Here is a 23,018-nt window from a genome sequence, read left to right as displayed (position 1 = left end):
GGCCTTGTTTCTAAGTTTCGAGTCTGTGACAAATAGGAATTTTGCAAAGATATCAAACATACACAAAAGCAGTTAAAATCTAGGTACTGGATTCTTAGGTACACCAAACAGGAGAAAGGACTAAAAGAAGAAGTGTGTGTGTGTGTGTGTGTGTGTGTGTGTGTGTGTCTGTTAAAAAGGATCTCATTTATTAAATATTTGATGCTGAATAGACTATATTTTATATAATTTCAGCATTGATTATTCTATTTCATCAAATAAAGGCCTTAAGGTATCATTTATTTATATTAGTTAAAATATCATGCTTTAAATGATTAGTCCCAGAACTGATTTTGCTGGTAGTATTTTAAGATGTAGAAGAAAAATTTGAGGAAATAATAACAAATAACCATGATCTCATTGTTATGCAACTATTTTTGAGAAATATCCTCAATCAGTCTAGCTAAAAGTTTAACTTCAGCCTAATTTTGGAAGGGATGTAGAAAAAGGCCCTGATGAGCAACAAGGGATTTGGGCTCAACTCCAGGCTCTACTGCTGAGTCACTGCTACTAGGAACTGGACTCTCAAAGTCCAAAAACTGTGGCCTTTGCATTTATAAAACTCAAATGGCAGCACTTAATTCTCCATCATGTTTGTGTACTTCCAAAATCCTTTCACAGTAAATGCTACCTGAGATGACTTCTGTCCATAGTTTGACAAGTCATACTTTGTCAGCATTTGGTTCTGTAAGGATTACATGAGGTTTAGAGCACTCAGAACAGTGCCTGGCTCATGGGAAGCACTCAACAAATGTTAGCCACCATTATAATCATCACCATCATTATCATCATGGTCATCATCATCATCATCACCATAATTGTCACCATCATTATCATCATCATCATCACCGTCATCATCACCATCATCACCATCACCATCATCACTATCATTATCATCATCATCACCATCATCACCACCATCATCATCACCATCATCATCACCATCATCACCATCATTATCATCATCATCATTATCATCATCATCACCATCACCATCATCACCACCATCATCATCACCATCATCATCACCATCATCACCATCATTATCATCACCATCATTATCATCATCACCATCACCATCATCACCACCATCATCATCACCATCATCACCATCATTATCATCATCATCACCATCACCATCATCACCACCATCATCTCACCATCATTATCATCATCATCACCATCACCATCATCACCACCATCATCATCACCATCATCACCATCATTATCATCATCATCACCATCACCATCACCACCATCATCATCACCATCATCACCATCATTATCATCATCATCACCATCACCATCATCACCACCATCATCATCACCATCATCACTATCATTATCATCATCATCACCATCACCATCATCACCACCATCATCACCATCATTATCATCATCATCAGCAGTAGCAGCATGGACATTTGTTGAAATACTTGTTTCATTTTTCTTCCCGGTCTCCAAAAAGTTGGGGAGAGGGGTAATGCAGAAAAGATACAGAGGGAGGAAGAGGAAGTGAGAGAAGGAAGATGAGAGGAAATGAAGCAGAAAATATTGAGTGTAAAGCAAAAGTGTTAATAATCAATTGCATGGGCCGGGCACGGTGGCTCACACCTGTAATCCCAGCACTTTGGGAGGCCGAGGTGGGCAGATCACAAGGTCAAGAGATCAAGACCATCCTGGCCAACATGGTGAAACCCCGTCTCTACTAAAATTACAACAAATTAGCCGGGCATGGTGGTGGGCACCTGTAGTCCCAGCTACTTGGGAGGCTGAGGCAGAAGAATGGCATGAACACAGGAGGCTGAGCTTGCAGTGAGCTGAGATCGTGCCACTGCACTCTATACTGGGTGACAGAGCGAGACTCTGTCTCAAAAAAAAAAAAAAAAAATTGTTGCATTGTCTATAAATCGAAGCTTAAATTCATAGAAATTCATAGAAATTAAAGCAAAAACTAATAGAAATATTCATCCTTAAAATTATATATTCTAAAGTTAGGTACAGTAATACTTCACTTCAATAAAAGATTATTTTTTTGCTTATCCAGCAACCTCAAGTATCTATAGCATGGTTATGAATTAAGAAATAAGAAACACACACACACACACACACACACACACACACACCCCCTAGTCAAAACTGGTGTTACAAAATCCATGCATGGCTTATGCATTTTACTCAAATGAGATTTTCTCAAATCTTCATTCATAGCCCATTTTCTCATATTTTAAGTTCGGTTTTACCAAACATAGCTTTCTAATTTCCCAGAAATAGCAAATGCTAGCAGCTTCCCCAAGATTGAAAAACACTACCAAAAAACCCCCAAACATATGTTCTCAACAAATATGTTAGTCTGGGGCTATTCTCTGCAAAGACGAATAACAGAAAATAGTAGAAGAAGCTACAGCAGCTGCTATGGTCTGGAAGGTTGTGTCCCCCTGCAGATTCATACGTTGGTACCTGATCCCCAGTGCAGTAGTATTAAGAGATGGGGTCTTTGAGAGATGATTAGGTCATGAGGGATGAATGCCCCTATTAGAGAGGCCCATGGGAGCTTGTCTGCTCCTTCCACCAGGTAAGAACACAGGTAGAAAGCTCCAATTATGAGGAATACACCTGCAAATTCAGGTGCAGGTGCCTTGATCTTAGACTTCTCAGCTTCCAGAACTGTGAACAATAAATTTCTGCCATTGATAAGTTTCCCAAGCTGGGCACAGTGCCTCACTCCTGTAATTCCAGCACTTTGGGAGGCCAAGGCAGACAAATCCCTTGAGCCCAGGAGTTTGAGACCAGCCTGGACCACATGGCAAAACCTGGTCTGTACAAAAATTAGCTAGGCATGGTGGCATGTGCCTGTAGTCCCAGCTACTCGGGAGGCTGAGGTGGGAGGATCACCTGAGCCTGCAAGGTTGAGGATGCAGTGAGCCATGATCACACTACAGCACTTCAACCTAGGCAACAGAGACCCTGTCTCTAAATAAATAAATAAACAAAACTTCCCCAGGCAAGGTATTTTGTTACAGAAAACCAAATGGACTAAGACATGGTTATAATCATTATTATATAGTTATATTATAAATGTAATGGATATATAAGAAAGTTTGTTTTTGTTTTATTAAAAATTATTACCAAAGGAGGATGCTCTACAATGAACAAGTATTTACTGGTGAATATAAAGGTGTTACTTTGGTTGTTCAATGAGTCAACTCTTTTAAATTGGTAGGTTTTATATAAAAATAGAAATGACTGGTATCTCTCCAAGAGTCTTAAGATCTGGCAGCCCATGCCTGGATTTCTATCCAGCAGCAATCAGTAGAAGCTGAGACTGGCTGCATCTTAGATGCACACACTTCCCATCACACCAGTCCCTAGTATCCTTGTCATTGAAACCCACTGTCCATTGTCACTTATCATTAGTCTTGCTTGTTGTCTTTCTTTCAGTAGAGAATTTCTTCTGCATTCATGTCCTCAAAAAGGGAAGACAAAATATAGCCTAAGTTAGGCTGGGAGCAGTGGTTCATGCCTGTAATCCCAGCACTTTGGGAGGCCTAGGTGGGCAGATCGTCTGAGGTCAGGAGTTTGAGACTAGCCTGAGAAACATGGTGAAACCCTGTCTCTACTAAAAATACAAAAATGAGCTGGGTACAGTGGCGCATGCCTGTAGTCCCAGCTACTCGGGAGGCTGAACCAAGAGAATCGCTTGAATTCGGAAGGCAGAGGTTGCAGTAAGCCGAGATCATGCCACTGCACTCCAGCCTGGGTGACAAAGCGAGATTTCATCTCACAAATTTATATATAATATATATATTTATAATATTTATAAATATGTATATATAATATATATTTATATGTAATACATAATATATGTTATATATTTATAAATATACATTATATATAATACACATACATTATATATAATATATATTTATATATTATATATATAGCCTAAGTTAGCCTCATGTGTCAAGCAAAACACGACAGTATTTCTTTGCAGGTGTGTCTGCTTCTACAGATTTAATGGTATGCTTCACTCATTTATAGTATTTGCCTCATCCTCCTACACAGTTGAATTTACAACCCTCAGGAAAGTAGTTTACATATTACCAGTGACAAAGAGACACCTATAGCTCAGTGTTTTTTTATTTCAATCTTTTTACTGCTCCAGGCTACTCTCTTCAAAAACAAAGCAACTCATCCAAATGACCAGACTCTTCAGGAGTATTTACTCTCAAGATTTACAAAGGTTTAATGAAGCATATCGAACAGTATTTCTATATGTTAGCAAATGTGTACTTACTGCCTGTCCATTACACAACGTCCCTTATGAGGATGCATTTTGTAAAATATTGCTTGGATTTAATTTTAGAAAAAAATTTGTCTCTGCATATAAAAATGCTTGCTTTATTTGGTCAGAAAGTAGAAATGATGCAATCTAACATATTTCCCTCTTTGTCTTAGCTTACTGGACCAAGATAAGGGAAAATAAAATAAAAATAACCTCGCTGTTTTGCTAAAACACATTTCCAAGGGAACACTTTTTTTAAAGTATTAGTCACTGCATGCAACATACTGTATCTTTACAGGTTTTAACAAGTTCCATTATTTGAAAGTACTTCTTAGATAAAACTTGAATTATTTGCTAAACTTAGGCTCATCTAACTAGAGCCTTTCAGATGCCAGTTTACTCAAAAGCAGAAGGATAAACTAGAGAACAGTGACCTTATATTTAGTTCGATGCTTCCATGAACATACACCCTCCCCACCCCCATCCCCTGTGGCAGACTGCATTTTCCAGAGACGGCCACATCAGTGAATATCTTCTTCTCTATATACTCCTCCTATCCTGTGACTGACATGTCTCCCACCACAGGTAGGATCTGTGTTTCTCCCCACCTATAAATCTGGGCGAAAGTGGTGACATCTCATACCAATGGAGTGTGACAGAGGTGATATCAAGTGACTTCAGAGGCTGGGTCATGAATAGCGATACAGCTTCTACTTAGCTCTCTCTCTCTTTGGACATGTGTCCTGGGACTCCTGAGCCAATTCCCCTGAAGCTGCATGCTGAAGGCATTGTGCGAAGAGTCTAATTAGAGATATGGAGACCTGCTCCAGATCTCAGCTGTTCCAGTCTCCCCAGACCAGGCCCAGATACATGAGTAAAGACGCCATGAGATGGCTCCAGCTCCAGTCACTATCTGGCTCTAACCTCACTGGGGAGCACCCCTCCTCCAGAGATAACTGCAATCCACACCCCAATTCCTGACCTACATACAGGAACTATGAGAGACAATAAATAATTACTATTATTTTAAGCCACTAGGCTTTGAGATGATTGGTTATGTAGTGATCAATAACTAGCACCCCACCACCTAAAAAATACACAGTATGTCCCAGAACTTACCTCATTGATTTCAGTCCCATCTGCATTGTTATATACAATTCGATAACCATTGATCTGTCTTGAAGTTGGGTCCCAGGTTAATCGAGCACTGTTAGAGCCAATATTGGAGATTCTCAGATTTCTTGGTGGACTTAAAGCCACTTGGCCGTAAATGGAATAGAAAATAATTAAAATGTCAGATTACATACACGTAAAAAGAAACTGCGTCTTTGACTTCTATTTACATATGAAAAGTATCACCCAGATAATAATTTATAACACTGAAATAACCAGTGTATTGTCTCATAAAAATCAATAATGTTCTCTAATTAGCAAAGAAAAAAGTTTTCTTTGTAGAGAATAAATAGCAGTAATAAGTTACACATGGTTAGAAATAAGATTTAGGTAAATTTTCTGTGCCTATCACTCTAGCCTGATGTAAGTAAGAAACCTAATGGATTAAAAACAAAGTAACTTGAAATAAAATTTTAACTAGTCCACTCAATTACCATGTGACTCTGGCAAAGCCACTCTACCTCTCAGCTCCACAATTTCCCACATGTAAAATGAGGGGATGCCCATCCGCCATTTCCACGTTGGTATCTATTAGGCAACTCCAACTTAACTGGTCCAAACGGAATCAGTGACTCTTGATGCCTTCCCCTAATTCTTCTTCCCTCAATCTTCCCCTCTGAGCAAATGGAAACTCTACCCTTCCCACTGATCAGGTCAAAAACCTTGAAGCCTCCTGGATTGCTCTTTCTCTCGCAACCCACTTCTATTCCATCATCCAGATCTGACCCCTTCTCTTCACCTCCACTGCCACCATCTTGGTAGAAGCCACTATCCCCTCTTGGCTTGGATTCCTGCCATGGTCTCCCAGCCAATCTCCCAACTTCCATCTTTCCCCTACTGTTAATATAATTATTCCTCAGCAAGCAGCCAGAGTGCTTCTTTTAAAATGTCAGTCAGGTAATTTCACTTCTCTGCACAAAATCTTCAAAATGGCTCCTAACTCCCTCAGCAGAAACCCACAGTTCTTAGCACGATCTTTTCTTTTCTTTTCTTTTCTTTCTTACTTTCTTTTCTCTTTCTTTCTTTCTCTTTCTTTCTTTCTTTTTCTTTCTCTCTTTCTCCCCTCTCTCCCCTCTCTCTCCTTCCTTCCTTCTCCCTTCCCTTCCCTTCCTTCTCCCTTCCGTTCCCTTCCGTTCCCCTTCCCCTCACCTCCCCTCCCTTCCCTTCCCTTCCTTTTTTTCCTTTCCATTCCTTTCCCACTCTGTCATCCAGGCTGGAGTGCAGTGGTGGGATCTCAGCTTACTGCAACCTCCACCTCCCAGGTTTAACTGATTCTCATGCCGCAGCCTCCTGAGCAGCTGGGATTACAGGTATGTGTTACCACACCTTGCTAGTTTTTATATTTTTGGTAGAGATGGGGGTTTCACCATGTTGGCCAGGCTGGTCTTGAACTCCCAACCTCAGGTGATCTGCCTGTTTTGGCCTCCCAAAGTGCTGGCACTACATGTGTGAGCCACCGCAGCCAGCCTAGAGTGGTCTTTATGGCCCTACATGACTGGCCTGCTGCCATTTCACTGCTTCCATCTCCTACTACTCCGTGCCTTTTCCATGCCACTAGCTGTGGCTGGAACCTGCCATGCATGCTCATTCATAGGCCACTGCACTTGCCTTCTCTTTGCCTTCAAGGCTCTTCCCCCAGATATCTGCATAGCTAGTTTCTTTGCTTCTTTCAGGTTTCTGACCATATGCCACCTTCTCGATGAAGCTTTCTATGATCATCTTATATAAAACAGTTCTTCTACCCCCATACTACCAGTCTCCTTCTTCTGCTCTATTTTTTTTTCACTGTATATTTCTGGTTTATTGTCTCTCTCCCCCAGTATATTGTAATCTCAGGGGGTTAGATAATTTGGTTTCATTTTGTTCTCAGATCTATTCCCAATATAGCGAGTACTCAATAAACATGCATTGAATCAATGGGTAATTATTTGACCTGAATAAATCACAGTGGCTTTGTGAGACAAATAAAAATAAACATCTTACTATTGCTTTAAAATTATTTAAAGAGGTATTGGTATTTCTGCAGATTCCTAACTGTCAATTCCATAGCTTTTTGAACCTCTTTAAGGACCGCTATCTAATTCAATAAATTAAAAATTTTCCATAATTTTTGACAGTTTCATGAGCTCTTTACAGGCTTATTGTAACAATAATTGTTAACATTTACTGAGTGTTTTCCATAAGTCTGACACATAACATATGTTAACTTATTAAATTCTTACATTAGAATGCAAGGATAAAGTTGCAATTATCCCCATTATATTGATCACAAAATTGAAGTAACTTGTCCAATGTCCCAGTTAGTAGGAACAGAAGAGCAATTCGAATTTAACCTAAGAAATTGATTAACTGATTCCAGAGCCCATGATATTAATCAGGATGCTAATTTCTCCTCTCTCACTGTTTCTCTCTCTTACTCACACTCTCTCATCCCACAAACTCAGTGCTGATAGAGCCAACAAAGCAAAAAACTTGAAGACAAATAAAGACAATTATGAGCCACAGCCATGAAGTATGTTTCCTAACCTCAAAGCCCAGTCCTTTCATTAATTCAATACATACTGATTTTTGACAATAAAGATCTTGTAGGAGTTAGTGACTCTCTTAATAATTAAGGTGCCAGAGAGGTAGTGTAGAAAAGAAAAAAAAGCAATATAATTAAGTAGTATGCACATTTGGCTCTAAATTTTTCTGGAATTCCATTACATTTGGCAATATAATGGAATAATGTCTAATTTACTTTGCACATAAAAATGCCAGCCTCAGGAACAAGTTTTTAGGATATCATTTTTCAGGACCTTTTTGCTAATCATGGGAAGGAGTTGTACATATTTTAATAAGTATAAATAAGTGAACACTCTGAGTGAAAGAGAGATGGGCTGTCGGGGAAAGCTTTTCTTTCAAATGGTTAGAGTCCCAGAATTCACTTATGTGGCAGATGCTTTCTAGCATGATTCATTTCTTTTCTTTTTCTTTCTTGGGCTCTCCCAGAGCTTTTGTTTGTTTCTTTGTTGTTTTAATTACATTGGTCTTTCTCTGAAGAGCAAGAATAACATAGCCTTGACTAATACAGAATGGATGTGTGCAAACTTCTTTATCATTAAACTTCTATTTTGTTTTCCCAAATGGAATCTTAACAAGAAAGGCATTGTAGAAATTGTGCTATTCATTTCCTCCCAAGTCCAGGAGAAGAGTGGTGAGCAAGACCCCGAGTCTCTCTGCACTTTCTTATGTTTCAAAAGATCATGAATAGAGCCGTATTTTAATAGTATGTGGTATTATTAGAATGCCATAGTAATATTTTGTTTATATCATACTTTTTAAATAAATGCATACATTTCCCAAAAGGTACTAGGAATTCCCTACATCTAGCCAAAATTAGCCTTACCAATAAAATTTTTACTCAATTGAAAATGAATTACAATAGTAATAGGCTCAGATAAATACAGCAAAGATTTTTAGGGAAAAACGTTTGTTGATTTTGATATGAGTGGAAAATAAACAGATATTCAGTAACTATGTAGTGAGTGTTTTCATATATACTACTGTATTTAATCTTATATCAACTACATGCTGTAAAATTATTGCTCCTCCTTTTATACAACCAAAAAAGTTTTATCACTCACCCACTGTCACCTAGCTAAAATATGAGTTGAGCTGAGATTCCCATCTCAACTGCTATCTTGCAAAGCCCACACTCTTCCCTCTATATTCTGACCTGCATTTGAATTTAGACAAAGAAAGACACAGGTGGAATTATCTGGAGGATGCTAAAATTCGGTTCTGGCAACCATATCATTTATAATAATACAATATATAAAAAATACATTTCCCTGCCCTAAATAGAATATGAGATTTTTAAAATTACAATTAGCTTTCAAAAGGTTTCAACCTAAACTAGTAGTTCCAATTCAGAATCCCCATATTCATGCTGGCTTTTACTACAGCATCCCAACTGAATGGCTGTGCTGCTCACATGTTGTTTCCTGTCCCGTAACAGGATCGCTGGCCTCTTCTCCAAACATGGCATAAACTGTGACTGTGTATTCTGTATTGGGCAACAACCCACTCAATTCAATATCCGTGTGGGTCTCTCCAATTTTCATCTGAAAAGAACACATGTTGTTAGATTGTTTGCCAATACATATTATTCATGCTGATCGGAGTGGAACAGAACAAAGGTGAGACTTCATAGGATAAGACTTTACGTCCCCTCACAACCCCTCCATCAAACAGGCTTCAGTCATAACTTTTAAATTGTCTTGTGTCATTTTATATTAGGAACAGATATTATGGAACCATATAAGTCTAAAAGTACCATGTGAACTGTGTTAGGATAACTCTTTACATCTGGACAAATGGCAACTCCAGCCAGAATAACAATGTTGAGTATACGCTCCCCAGGAGAGGGTGGGTGAGATTGAATCAGGAATGTTCTCTAGAGACTGTGAGCTCCAGGCCAGTGTGCTGGAGGCAAGGCCAAGTGGGCACCTTTCACTATTTGGCTAATTCTAACCAGTGCTCTGGCCACATGCCCAGTTTTTGCTTCAAACTCAATGAAACTGGGCCAGTTTTGCAGCCCCATTCAACAAGAGAATCCACGCAGTTGAATTGCAAGTTACTTCCAGTATTCAGAAGAGATCAAATCACCTTGACACCCAACTTGGCAATTTGCTTTTTTGATTCTTGAACACGTTTTCTGACCCTTGGATTCAGTCAAACTATCCAACATTCTCAGTTGTGTGACAATAGAGTGATGGGATAGTTTTATGTTTTGGAAGGAAAAAAAAAATCTCCATAGACAGTCTGCAGGCACATGACTGCCAGGGCTAATCATCAAATTAAAATTTTGAATTTTGAACTATCTCAACATATATAACATAAACCCACAGAAAATAATATAATACACATTGATGTACCCATTACTCAACTTGGATAAATATCAAATTTTTGTCATATCAACTTCAGATTTTATTTTTTTTAAAATTAATATATTCAGATAAAACAAAAGGTCTTTCTCATTCTTTCTGTTCACCACCTCCACCCTGAGGTTGATGTATATCTTACTGCTGCATTTTTGTACTTCTGTACATATACAGATATATCTATAAACAATATATGATCCTGTATGTTTAACAACACACATAATGGGATCATATCAACACAATATTTTTGCAGCTTGCTATTTTTTTCTGTGTTAACATTACATTTTGAGATTTATCCATGTTGATACACAAGGACAGAGTTGACATCATTAATTCCTTTATGGTATTCTTTTCTATAAATAAATCACTATTTTCCATTCCTCTATTAATAGGCATGTTAGTTGTTTGCAATGTCTTATTCCAACCAAGTGCCTGCATTGAAAAATGCCTGCAAGATGTTTCCCTATGATACATTTCCAAAAAATAGTATATATCTTCAACAGGATGAAATATTTCAAAATATCCTCCGAAGCAGCTGTACCAAACTACATGCCCGTCAGCAGTTACAGGAGTGATTCTTTTCCTACGTGCTCATGAATACACAGTATTATCAGACTTTAAATTTTTTTTGCTAATCTATTGGTTATAAACTACTATTCCTTTAATTCTTTTTCTCTTTCATAATGAGGCTGAGCATCTTCTCAGCACCATTTGTAAGTCTCTCTTTTGTCAAAATAATTTAGATCAACTTTAAATTCAAATAGGCAAAAGCCGTCTAAGCCTTGGAAATAAAAAGACACGTGTCACCAATACTCTATTCTTGACACTCAGATTCACCATTTTTCCGACCCTAAAGATTTCTGTCATCAGAGACAGGCTTTATACAATTTTAGACAACCAAGTTCTCTGAACTGCTTTGCTTATTAACTGTCCCTGCCTGGTCATTACACTTCCAAGTGTCAGACTCATCCTCTTCATTCCTTACATGTCTGCATTATAGCTATTGTCCCCTATAAATTAAAAATGAGTACTAAAATGTTTGAAAGTCATTTGAAGGTCAAAGGTTCATCATTTAAAATGGAATAAATTCAAAAATTTGCAACAACGAGGTATGTCTATCTACCTCTCAAATTAGTAAGAAAAAACTTAATTCAGTGCATACAGAGAAAATAGTCACTTATGCACCACATAAAGCAAAATATATAACATTCCTCTAGAGTTATTTGGCAATACTGAATGTAAACCGTAATAGTTTGCCTACCCTTTGAAAAACAAACTCTATTTCTAGGAATTTATCCTAGGGAAATAAACAATTATGCAAAGATGTATGTTAGGAATATTCACAAAAGCATTATTTACATAGCAAGCTATCTAAATATCCAAAATCATAGATTAATTAACATGACCTGTTCAAACCAACAGTAGAATACTATGGGTGTATACAATGACTTTGTAAAATTTTCTTTAATGACATGGAACGAGATTCACAATAAACAAAATGAAAACAGCAGGCTACAAAACCACTTCCATTTGTTGCTTTTAAAATGCATTGACAAAGTCTGTTAACAACGGCTATCTCTTGGTGGTGGGATTATACGTGATTTTTTTTTCTTTTGGCTAATCTGAATTTTCTAAATTTTCTACATTAAATTTTTACAATAAAAATTTTATTTAATTTAAGGAAATAAAAGATTCTAGGACTGTAGTAGGTAGCAGGTGGTTACCTCTTTTTCATCCCCAGCCAGGTCCTCTGTTAGGGGAGCATAAAGGATCAGGTAACCTGAGGCCCCAGGTACTGCATCCCATTTGACTCGCATGCTGTTCTCAGTCACATCATACAGTAGAAGGTCAGAAGCCATGGGTAAAGCAACTGCAAGAGATTTTTTTTTTTTTTAATGTTGAGCCACTTACATATGTGTCCTTGAGAAAAATGAAATTATCAAGAAATAAGATTGACCATAAGAAGGGAGAAAGGGGTTAAGAATAAATTGCAAGCTCCTGCGTTAAACAATGCTGATGAAAAACAGGAAACATTGTTGTTTTCAAATATGGTTCTAGACTCCCTAATGTGGCCCTGCCTACTCTTCTAGCCACAATGTCAAGTTCAGGACTTTGCTGACATTTCCAGCTCCTTGTACACAGATCTATGAGAGTGCTTACAGTCTTTCATTGCACTAATCTGCTTGCACATCCTTGGTTTGCATTCCCACCCCCTACTACACTAAAACATCCTTTTACTTTTATTTATTATTTTTTTGAGACCTGTTCTTCCTCTGTCATCCAGGCTGGAGTGCAGTGGTGCAATCTTGGCTGCAACCTCCACCTCCTGGGCTCAAGCAATCCTCCCACCTCAGCCTCACAAGTAACTGGGACCACAGTGGCGTGCCACCATGCTCGGCTAATTTTTGTATTTTTCGTAGAGACCGGGTTTCGTCATGTTGCCCAGGTTCACTAAAACATCCTTGAGAATAAGGGTAGTCACTAAAATATTTCTGCAAAGTGAGGGCATTAACACTTATCTGACAGATGGTTGCCAGGGATAAATCCAACAGATTTCGGAGAGTGATGATCACAGTGCGTGGCGCATTGTGATTAGTGTTGTTTACCCTGTTATTGTTCTATCAGAGGCAGATTTTTTACAGCAGTTTTGCATAGTGCCTCGCATGTAATAGGAACTCAGTTAATATTAGAAATGACCACAAGACGTTCGATCTTTTTTAAAAAGATCATCTCTTCTCATGATTCTGTGTGCATGTGCATGTGCTTGTGTGTGTGTGTGTGTGTGTATATTATGTGTGTATGTTGTCATGGTGTGTTACTATGATCCTACCCAGGAAGGGAGTTATTAGTATTCAGAAGCTTGTTTTACCTACAATGATATAAACAATGAAGATAGCAGTAATATAATTGCCTTGGCATTCTACTGGGCAGGAGAGCTATGGAGTTTTTTCTCTACTTCTACTGACAAATTCAAGGACAATTCTTGGTTCATAATAGGCATTTATTAAATACTTATTTAATAAATGAATGAATGTTTTTGTACTCTTCACCACCAAGATTGCTCTTAAACCTATCAGAGATTTATAACAACTTTTTCAAGACATAGCACCTGCAAGACTACAGCTCTAGCATGGACAAATATCACATATAGCACAACAAATGTCTTCTATGAATTTGATTGAATTTGATTCAGGATGTCTATCAACACGACCTGAGCAGAATTTCAATTTAAGAAAGGCCCCCTAAGCGGCACTCCACAAAGTTAGAAGTGGGGTAGAATTAAATACATACGTGTAGTTTCAGTTCCCCGTAGGCCTTCACTAGCAGTGTGGGCATAGATTGCAAAGACTGCTATCTGATATTCAGTCAGAGACATCAAGTTTTTCAACACTGTGGAAGATACACTTCCATCTACCACCACCTGTTTAAAGAACAGTTTGAGTAATGAGAGCGTGGAATATCTTACACACACAATTGAAATCAAAAAGCGAAAATATCTCCAGCAAGAATATTTCATTGAATATTTTCTTGTTTGTGCCAAATCCTCCTTTCCACTGTGGCAGTCAAACACTCTTTGAATGCCTACATGAAGTGATGTACCTTTTATGGAAGGTGTCCAGAAGTCCCTTGTTAATTCATATCTAATAGAAATAATTGTGTTGATACCAGGCTAATTATTATCCTATTTACATCCACTTAATAACAATAAACATGATATTTTTCCATAGAGCTTTGGGAAGCATTTAAAAGATTTATTAGTCATGAAAAATAAAAGAATCATTGGAAGCACTCAGATCTCTCTCCTTTTTTTTTTTTTTTTTTTTTTTTTGGTCCAAATGATTTAAGACTCCACAATCTACTTCTCTAACGCTTAAAAAATATCATAAATCCTACCATAACACAGAATATTGTGAAATATGCTGAGGTCAGTCAGAGGTTAGAACAACAAAAAGAAAAAGAAAAAAGAATTTCATTGTGTTTTAACATATTCCTTGTGAATTGTGGTATCAAAGGTAGGAAATGGGAAGGATCCAATCATCTGGCAATAGGTGTTCTGGCCTGTGTTAGCCAAGCCATAAAAAATGCTGGCCACAGCTGCTTTATTATGGCTTTTCCATTGCACTCATCCCTGCAAATGTCCAGGAAACTCCAAGGCTTGGAGGACTAGTCCGTATATGACCACGTACTTTGGAATGCACAGACTTCACTGAGGCAGAAAGCTCAGATCACTCCCAAGCAGAAAAAAGTACAAATAGCAAAAGGGGTCCTGGCCAGATAATTAGCTACTGATACCTTTTACTTTAGAACTTACTAATTTGAAGAAGAAAAATACGTTGTGTTAGAAAGTCATACGTGACCAGTTCTGAGCATTATTTGGAGAGATGAAAGATGTAATTGCCATAACTCAGAGATATGGGAGAACAATATGAACAAATGGAAATGCATTTCAGTCAAATTCTTTAAAATGTCTGTGACAGTATAATCTTATACACAAATTTCTGCCTTGTTCTCACTACTGTAGAAGACTTGAGAGAATAAAAAGAATGGTTGAAAATACTGTCTCCTTATTACCTCGTCTGGTTTTCCACCCCTGGTAGGATAATACACAACTCTGTATTTTTCCACATTTCCTGGGGCATGAGTCCAGTTAACCATAAAGCTTCTGGCAGTGACTTCAGAAGTAATCAACTCCGTAGGCGGCCCAGTGATGGCATGGGCTGAGGCTAAATTAAAGAAACACATCAAATAAACCTCTTACCCAAAGTTATTTCTTATGAAGCTAAGACATCTCATTAGACAGAAATAAATACTGATTTTATGCTGCCTCTAAGATTTTCCTCTTTAGATAAGTTGATTCAGTTATCCATTTGTTCATTCAAACATTTAAATGTCTATTAGGTGCCAGGTACTATGCTAAGTTCTGAGGATACCAAACTTAAATAAGATGTAGTTCCTGACTCTAGAGAACTATCTCAAATTAAGGTCATTGTTAATAAATAATAAAAACAAACATTAACAGCTGGGCATGGTGGCTCATGCCTGTAATCCCAACACTTTGGGAGACCAAGGTGGGTGGATCACCTGAGGTCAGATCAGGAGTTTGAGACTAGCCTGGCCAACATGGCAAAACCCCGTCTCTACTAAAAATTCAAAAATTAGCTGAGGATGGTGGCAGGTGCCTGTAATCCCAGCTACTCGGAAGCCTGAGGCACAAAAATCGCTTGAACCAGGAGGCGGAGGTTGCAGTGAGCCGAGATCGTGCCACTGCACTCCAGCCTGGGGGATAGAGCGAGACTCTGCCTCCAAACAAACACACAAACAAACATGAACTAAGCATGTGTATATTGAAAGGTACCTTCAGAGTCTTCAGAAGTTTTTTTTAATCACATCTACTTCTCCCTAGTTCCTATTACTGTTCACACTTCGTATGTGAGAAAATCAAGGCACAATGAAGTTAGCTAACATGACCAAGGTCTCACAATTAGTATCAGAGTTGACACTGATATCTGGGCTTGACACAAGAGTCTGTGTTTTTAAGCGTCAGAGAATATAGGCCCTATCGTAAAAATTTCAGTTCAACAAGTGACTAATATCTAAAAATGTAAAAGAAGAAAAAGCAACTAACATATACTAAATGCCCACTATGAGCTCAACACTACCTAAGCATTTTTTCGTATGTGTTACACATGTTAAAGCAAATGATTCTATAAAAATTTGGGACATGCAAAATCTAAGTAGAGGGGGGATACAATATGTAAATGATAATAACAAGGTTAAACTTTAGAATTTCTCACACTTTAAGGGCACTCACTCAAAGGGACTTTAATAATCTCAATTTTTAAAATACTGTTTTGAACACAAACTATGGCCAGGAACTTTATTACATGCTGTATCATCAACCACATGTAGACTTTTTTTGGAAAAACTGAGCTCTAAAGTAGCTTCACTTTGAAGCTCAGAGAAATGTGTTCAGGATCATACTGCTTGGATGCCCAGCCCAGCCCCATGAGATCTAGCCTGGGGAAAGAAGAATGATGACAGACAGAAGGACATGTAGCCAGAAAGAACCATTTCACGCTGGTTACAACAGAGGCAGCAAATAAAACCAGACTCTTAAAAGAAGACTTGGATATTACCCTCTTCTCAGATTACAACTCTATAAGGCAAGCGCAACCCACAGACCAGTGATATTGTGAGGGGCAAGGCTTAAAAATCCGTGATGGATTTGCTCCCAGAAAGAGAAGAGCTGTGCTTTACTCTCTTCCTTTTGCTGAGTATAACTAAAAACTCTGGAAATTATATCAAAGACAAGCATAAGAAGACGCTGAAAAGTAGAGAGAAGAAGGTCAATGAGTGCAGAACTACAGGGCTCAGGAGCTCCCAGCAGTGAGCTCCCACTTCCTTTTACTCATATATCCCACAAATGGAGCTAAAGAATCTGGCAACCTAGAAACACCAACAGATACAGACTAAAAATTGCTAACAAAATCTTCTCCCTCCAGCAAAGGACCAGGAAATGGCCAGCCTACCAAGACTGAAACTTTTTAAACAGTTTTGGCAATAACTGTTCTACTGCAGATAATCAACACAGAAAAAAACTGTGGCCACACCTTTACCCATGCCAGCAAAGGCCTAGTGGGAAGCCAAAATTTCCAGCCTTTCTTGGCTGTAAGAGGGTGCCCTAATATCCACCCCAAGCCCCTCATGCCAGCTAGGGTGGTGTGAGAGGTCAAGCAGAGAAGAGATATTCATTCCCAGCAGAGGGTAATGAATCTTTTCCCCTACAATCCTATCTGTGATATCAAGGGAGACCACATGAAGAGCCTGCCTGGACCCTCAACCCCACCCGGGAGTAATAAGGCACCATTCCCCCTCACTCTGTGATGGTGTCAGAGGAGACCTAGCAGTTAGTCAGGACTTTCACCACTGTCCAGTAGCAAGGAGGCCACTCTTAATGAAAACTAAACTAAACTAAACATGCAACTGGGATATGATCCAGCCATTGTACTACTGGGCATTATCCCAGAGAAATGAAAACTTATGTTTGCACAAGAACCTCTACATGAACATTCACAGCAGCTTGATTCATCATAGCCAAAGGCTGAAAGCAACCCAGGAGCCCCTCGACGTGTGAGTGGTTAAACAAACTGTGGCACATCCACATCATGGAATCTGACACTCAATTAAAAAGAAAACGCTGTTGACACGTTCAACAACTTGGATGAATCTCCAGGGAATTCTCCTGCATGAAAAAACTCAATCCCCAAAGGTTACATACCACATACCTCCATTCATATAATATTTTTGACATGAAAAATATTGGAGATGGAGTAGTGGTTGTCTGGGATTATAGAGAGAGGGAGAGGGATATAAGTGAGGGTGGCTATAAAAGGGAACAGGAATGATCCTTGTGGTGGAAACGTGCTGCATCTTGCCTGTATCAATGGCAAGCATTCTGCTTGTAGTAATGTAATTAGCTTTACAAGATTTTGCCATTGGGGAAGCGAGTAAAGAACACACAATCTTTCCATGCATTATTTCTTACAAACTGTATTTGAATGCATAATTATCTTAAAATTAAAAAGTGTAATTTTTAAATAAAAGTAAACGTTACATTATGGAGAAAATCATCTTGTGTTTAAAGAGTCTCTCCTTCACCTCCACAAAGCCTGCTAATATACTCCCTTTTCTACTCTGACGGCTCAGGTCTTAGGGGAATAGGGGGTCTTCAGAAAGCCAACATGGAAAATGAAAAGAATTTTCCCAATTCACGATAGGCTTGTGCACCGTAATACTGACATACACAGGACTGCTCTGTCACTCATTTTACCTTTAATTTCTCTGTCCTGTTCTTCCACTCTAGAGCAGACAGTCCTGGTCAGACTCTCCACAACTGTGTGCATTAGGTCGAATTCCGCAACATTGTACACATGAGTGCTGTCCGGTTCAGAGGCGATCTCCTGCAGCTCATTCACATCCGCGTTTTTCACCCCTTACACAGAGGACAACAGGAGAATGGTGACCTTTATGCCCCCTTGGAAAGAGTGACTGTAGTGGGCCTGATCTGACCCAGTTAGTCAATCTTCACTGCAGTCAAAGCATCATCTGCTACTTGTATATATATTTAAAATTTTATTTAAAACGCACACACATGAAATAAACTGATGAAATGAAAAAATATCGTCTTATATCTATTATATAACACAAAACAATAGCTCTGATTCTAACAAGTTATTCATATAGAAAGAAAATAAGCAAAAAAAGGGAAGAGTGAGCATATGTACCAGTGACAAGATGAACGCTATTATGTGCTTGTGTCCCAGTAAACACCACTTGGGACTCCCCTAACCCCATCTGAGAGGCTGCTTCAGTCACCCTCCCTCGTTCTGGTGGACTTGCAGTCTTGGATTTGGTTATAGGCATCTGCCACTTTAAAGAGGAACATTTCATATCAGATTGCTTTTTACAAAAAGTCAGTTGCAGAATCATTTTTAAATGATTAGATATTAATTTTACTCAATACGTTGTAACAGGAAGATGACTTAATAAAACTAACTTCTGTTTTGCATGAATATTGCAGAAGGAGTAGTAATTAAACCAGCATCCTAAACTATCAAAGCTTCAGGTTTAAGTTTCTATAAAATAAGTTTACTGAAATTGAGAAATACTGCTAGAACAAATATACATATATATATATTTGAAATTATTATTATATAGCATTAAGCCAAGGAGAAAGCTAGGGAAAACTATTTTTTAACATACTCAAATACAATTTGCTGTCTAGTAACCACTGCAATTTTACTAATGTAAATAGAAAATTTCTGGTCCTTCCACAGTATCTACTGAATGCCATGGTCAAGCACAAAGTTGGGTGTCTGGAATACAGCAGGGACTAGAATAGGACAGAAAGCAGTGAACACAAACCCTTAAAAAAGAGTTTGATCACCGTGCCCCCAAACATCACAGTAAGTGTTTTCCATATAATAACACCTTTAATCCTCACAACCAATCCTATGAGTTTAGAACTATTGTTCCCCTATTTCATACTGCCTCTCAGAAGACTGCACATTAAAATGACTAAATATTTACCAACAATGTTAGAGATAGGAAAGGAGAGGCATACTGGGTGGGAAGGTAGATTTCCCTTCCCCAAGCTTCATCAAACAAGGAGGATTTCTTTATAATCCCCATCGTTTCAATCATCCGAGGGCATTAAAAGGAGGTTCTATAGAAGCAAGGAAGAGAAATTACCTGGGGCAACATGAATTACTTCTTAGATGGCTGACTGTGCCAATTAATTTATCTTTCAACCCCAACATATTGAGCAACAAAGCGTTAGTTGTCTCTGAACTATTTGCCTTAGGAGGTTGCAGGATAATAAATACTGCTGATTTCCAGGTAATTTTCAGAGAAGTCTAAATCACATCTGGATGAATTTACTTAAAGCTTTGCTTAAAAAATCACCTATTTATCATTAACAAGAGCAGAAAATGGAGAATAAACACATAAATTAATCCTCCATTAGGTTAAGTCTTTGACAGAGATTTCCTTTATTGGACAAAAGGACAGGAAAATAAATCTCTCTGATGGTTCTTGCCTGAAGGACTTCTACAATTGCTTCTAAAATGTACATCTGAATGAATATAACATTGAATGCATGCTGGAGCAGTGCCAATGATGCTTTTTTTGTGATATTCAGTTGAAACCGACAAGTTTGGACTTATATAGGAATATTCTGGGAAAAATAGACCCAATTTTGCCTCTCTCTCACCTTCCCAAATAAAATAGTTTGACTGTTGCAATTGCACAGAAAAGAGAGGAAATGGTCATCATAACTTTGGAGGAATTTGTTTTGTAAGGATTTTGCCTTGTTCATCTTTGTACCCCAACAACCTCCACAATGCCTGGTGCATAGTATGTAAGCTAATACTTCTTGAATTAAGCATTCTATAAGCCACATTGTGAGTAGCAAATCTAGGACAGGGTCTTAAGATTTTTTTTTCATTGATAACTCTAAAAGATGTACTATTAAATTTCAGGGTAAGAAATGTTCCTACAGAGCAAATTTAACTCAACTCCTAGGACCAACTTCACATTTTTCTTTACAAGTGAAGTTACCGTATGGTTAAATTCATTTATTGCCCATTTAAATTCCAGGGGTGTGCTGGTAAATGTGGTAAATATTTTAACAGTCAGATTTCTGCCCTAATTTATAGTGTTTGCCAATTTCTGTAGAATAAATATCCCCACTGTAGCTTATTCCAGACTACCAATATGAGGTCACAGAATGCAGACTTGGGAAGAGATGTGCACAATTGGCTCTTGCAAACTGGCATGAGCTGGCTCCTGCACACCACTGAGCTGTAACACCTAGCTCCTCCCGCACCACACACACATGCACACAAAATAACAAGGTTCTGATTTACCAAAATAAAGTTCGAACATAATACATTTTTAATTTTTTCCTGGGATTTCTTTGTTCTTTCTTCCGTAAATGAAAAATGTAGCAGTAATGGCTGTACACATCACTTACTTGAATAATAATAATACACCTCTCTTACATGTATGTTTCATGAATATTTTTATTTTTAATACTATGGGTTATAATGCTGTCATAGAAATTCTTTAGAGCACTAACTTATTAAACAGCCATTTATTGGATACTCTTTGAGTGTCAAGCACTGGGACAGGTGATCAGGATGAAAAGGTGAACAAGATACAACCTGAACCTCTGGGAATTCACTGCTTGGAGATGCTGTAGGAATAAGGAAAAGAAACAGGAGGGAACACCACAGTTTCCACAGCTTGTGCAGCTATTCTTAGACTGTACTTGGCTACATACTAGTAGGAAACAAGTTCTGAATAAATGATCAGAAACATCCTCTGATGAAAAATATAACTTTTTAGGATCTTTCTCTAAGGGAGAGAAACTTAACCAATATACACAGATGAGATATTCCTGCGGGCTTACCAGTAGTTCTCAACCCTGGAGAATGATTTTAAGATACAGATCTGGGTATGGTTTCAAAACACGTATTCCCAGGCCCCTTCTCCCTGGATAGTTCCATTTCATAGCAGTAGAAGTACTCTGAAATACGTAGTTTTTATGCCAGCACCCACTATAACTGGGTACGTAACACCAGGGTAGAGATTACTCTCTTTTGATAGAAGAAACATCTCATGGGAAGTTCACAAAAAGAAACATGCACCATCTTCTTGATAAATGCAGGGAGATAAATGCATCTTACTTGGACTAAAGACTTATCACAAATAAAATAAATATGTAAAACATAATAAAAGGGAGCATTCATGATAACCAATTTCAAATGTCTTCAGAGCCCTATTAAGGAATTTGCTGTTATATTTTGGTTTGTATTTCAGTGTTGCTTGGGAATCAGGCATTTTCTCTGCTGAGAAAGTTTGTTGTTCTCTACTAAATAGAAGACCTTCCCGTTGCCAAAGAAAATGTTAACATTTTAATCAACAGCAAAGTTGTATCATCTAAATATTTTGTAGTTATTCCAAATGTATGCTATATATATACACACACACATATATATGTATATATGTGTATATATATAAGCATATATATATATATGCTTTTTCACACAAGAAGGATACCTTAAAAAGGGTTAGTTTCAGATAAGAACTACTACAAATCTTGAACTTTGTGTCTTCTTTATGTAGTTGCAGGATCCTAATTCCTTGAAAATGATAAATTAGATTCTTCCTATACTGCCAGAAAAGAGATAGCTATGACCCTTAAGAGAAAGTCTTGACTTATTAAACAGTAACAAACATGTACCTGGCCTTCGTATGCCACTTTATGCTGTTCACAGCATTTTATACATGACACCTCACTTAGAAATCCTCACACCATGGGATACATGACAGCTAGCATCACTCCCATTTTAACTGTTAGGAAGCTGGGCACAGATCACAGGGCCGCCTACGGCAAGGGCCAAGACTAGAAAGTGCTCAGGTCTCCTGGCTTTCAGTGAAGTGCGTTTCACATTACACATTGTTTTAAGTGGTTGTGGGTCTATGCCCTTAGTTGAAACAAGACTATAAAGAGCACATACCTATGGCAAACAGTTCTACACCAGATTCACGAAGGTTTCTGGATGGTGGAATAATGTCATCCTGGGATTTTCCATCTGTGATTAATATGCCAATTTTGGATACTCCAGTCCTTGATCCTGCTTCAGGTTTGAAGCTATTTTCAAAAATGTAGTTCAAAGCAAGACCTTGCAGAAAACAAGGAAAAGTAAACACCAGCCATCTCTAATAAAAAGTCTCCTAATTCTCCAAAATATAACCACAAGATGGGTAACCTATTGAGCCACAGGAGTTTTTATTACATGTGAATCTTCATTGTTATAATAACCTTGTCTTTCACAGATTCAACAAGGAACTAAAATCCACTGGAATAAAGGTAATGAAAATAACTAAACACTGCATTCTCTCAGAAACTAGCATTTATAAAGAACTCTGAATTCATGGCCAATGGATGATAATAGATATTGTGTACAGGCAGATCTGAACCTTTATAATTTAGGATGAAGCAAGAATACTCACACAGTAGTGCGTTATCA

The 23,018-nt window shown here is 38.0% G+C and overlaps 1 protein-coding gene across 3 annotated transcripts in view; it reads right to left on the bottom strand.

The window, feature by feature from the left end:
• The window catches only part of COL14A1 (collagen type XIV alpha 1 chain), a 251,894-nt gene that overhangs the window by 157,764 nt on the left and 71,112 nt on the right, over nt 1-23,018 (bottom strand). For all 3 annotated transcript variants that reach the window (XM_008001445.3, XM_008001446.3, XM_008001447.3), the window contains exons 8-14: nt 22,506-22,670; nt 18,254-18,415; nt 14,995-15,146; nt 13,714-13,843; nt 12,147-12,292; nt 9,474-9,603; nt 5,444-5,583 (exon numbers count right to left, since the gene is read on the bottom strand). In XM_008001445.3, coding sequence (XP_007999636.3) covers nt 5,444-5,583; nt 9,474-9,603; nt 12,147-12,292; nt 13,714-13,843; nt 14,995-15,146; nt 18,254-18,415; nt 22,506-22,670 — 1,025 coding nt within the window. The remainder of the gene's footprint in view (nt 1-5,443; nt 5,584-9,473; nt 9,604-12,146; nt 12,293-13,713; nt 13,844-14,994; nt 15,147-18,253; nt 18,416-22,505; nt 22,671-23,018) is intronic.

This window comes from Chlorocebus sabaeus, chromosome 8 (assembly GCF_047675955.1).
Source record: "Chlorocebus sabaeus isolate Y175 chromosome 8, mChlSab1.0.hap1, whole genome shotgun sequence".
NCBI classification, from domain to species: Eukaryota; Metazoa; Chordata; class Mammalia; order Primates; family Cercopithecidae; genus Chlorocebus; species Chlorocebus sabaeus.
Note: the sequence above shows the minus strand (reverse complement) of the source record. Positions and strands in the feature narration are given on the sequence as shown.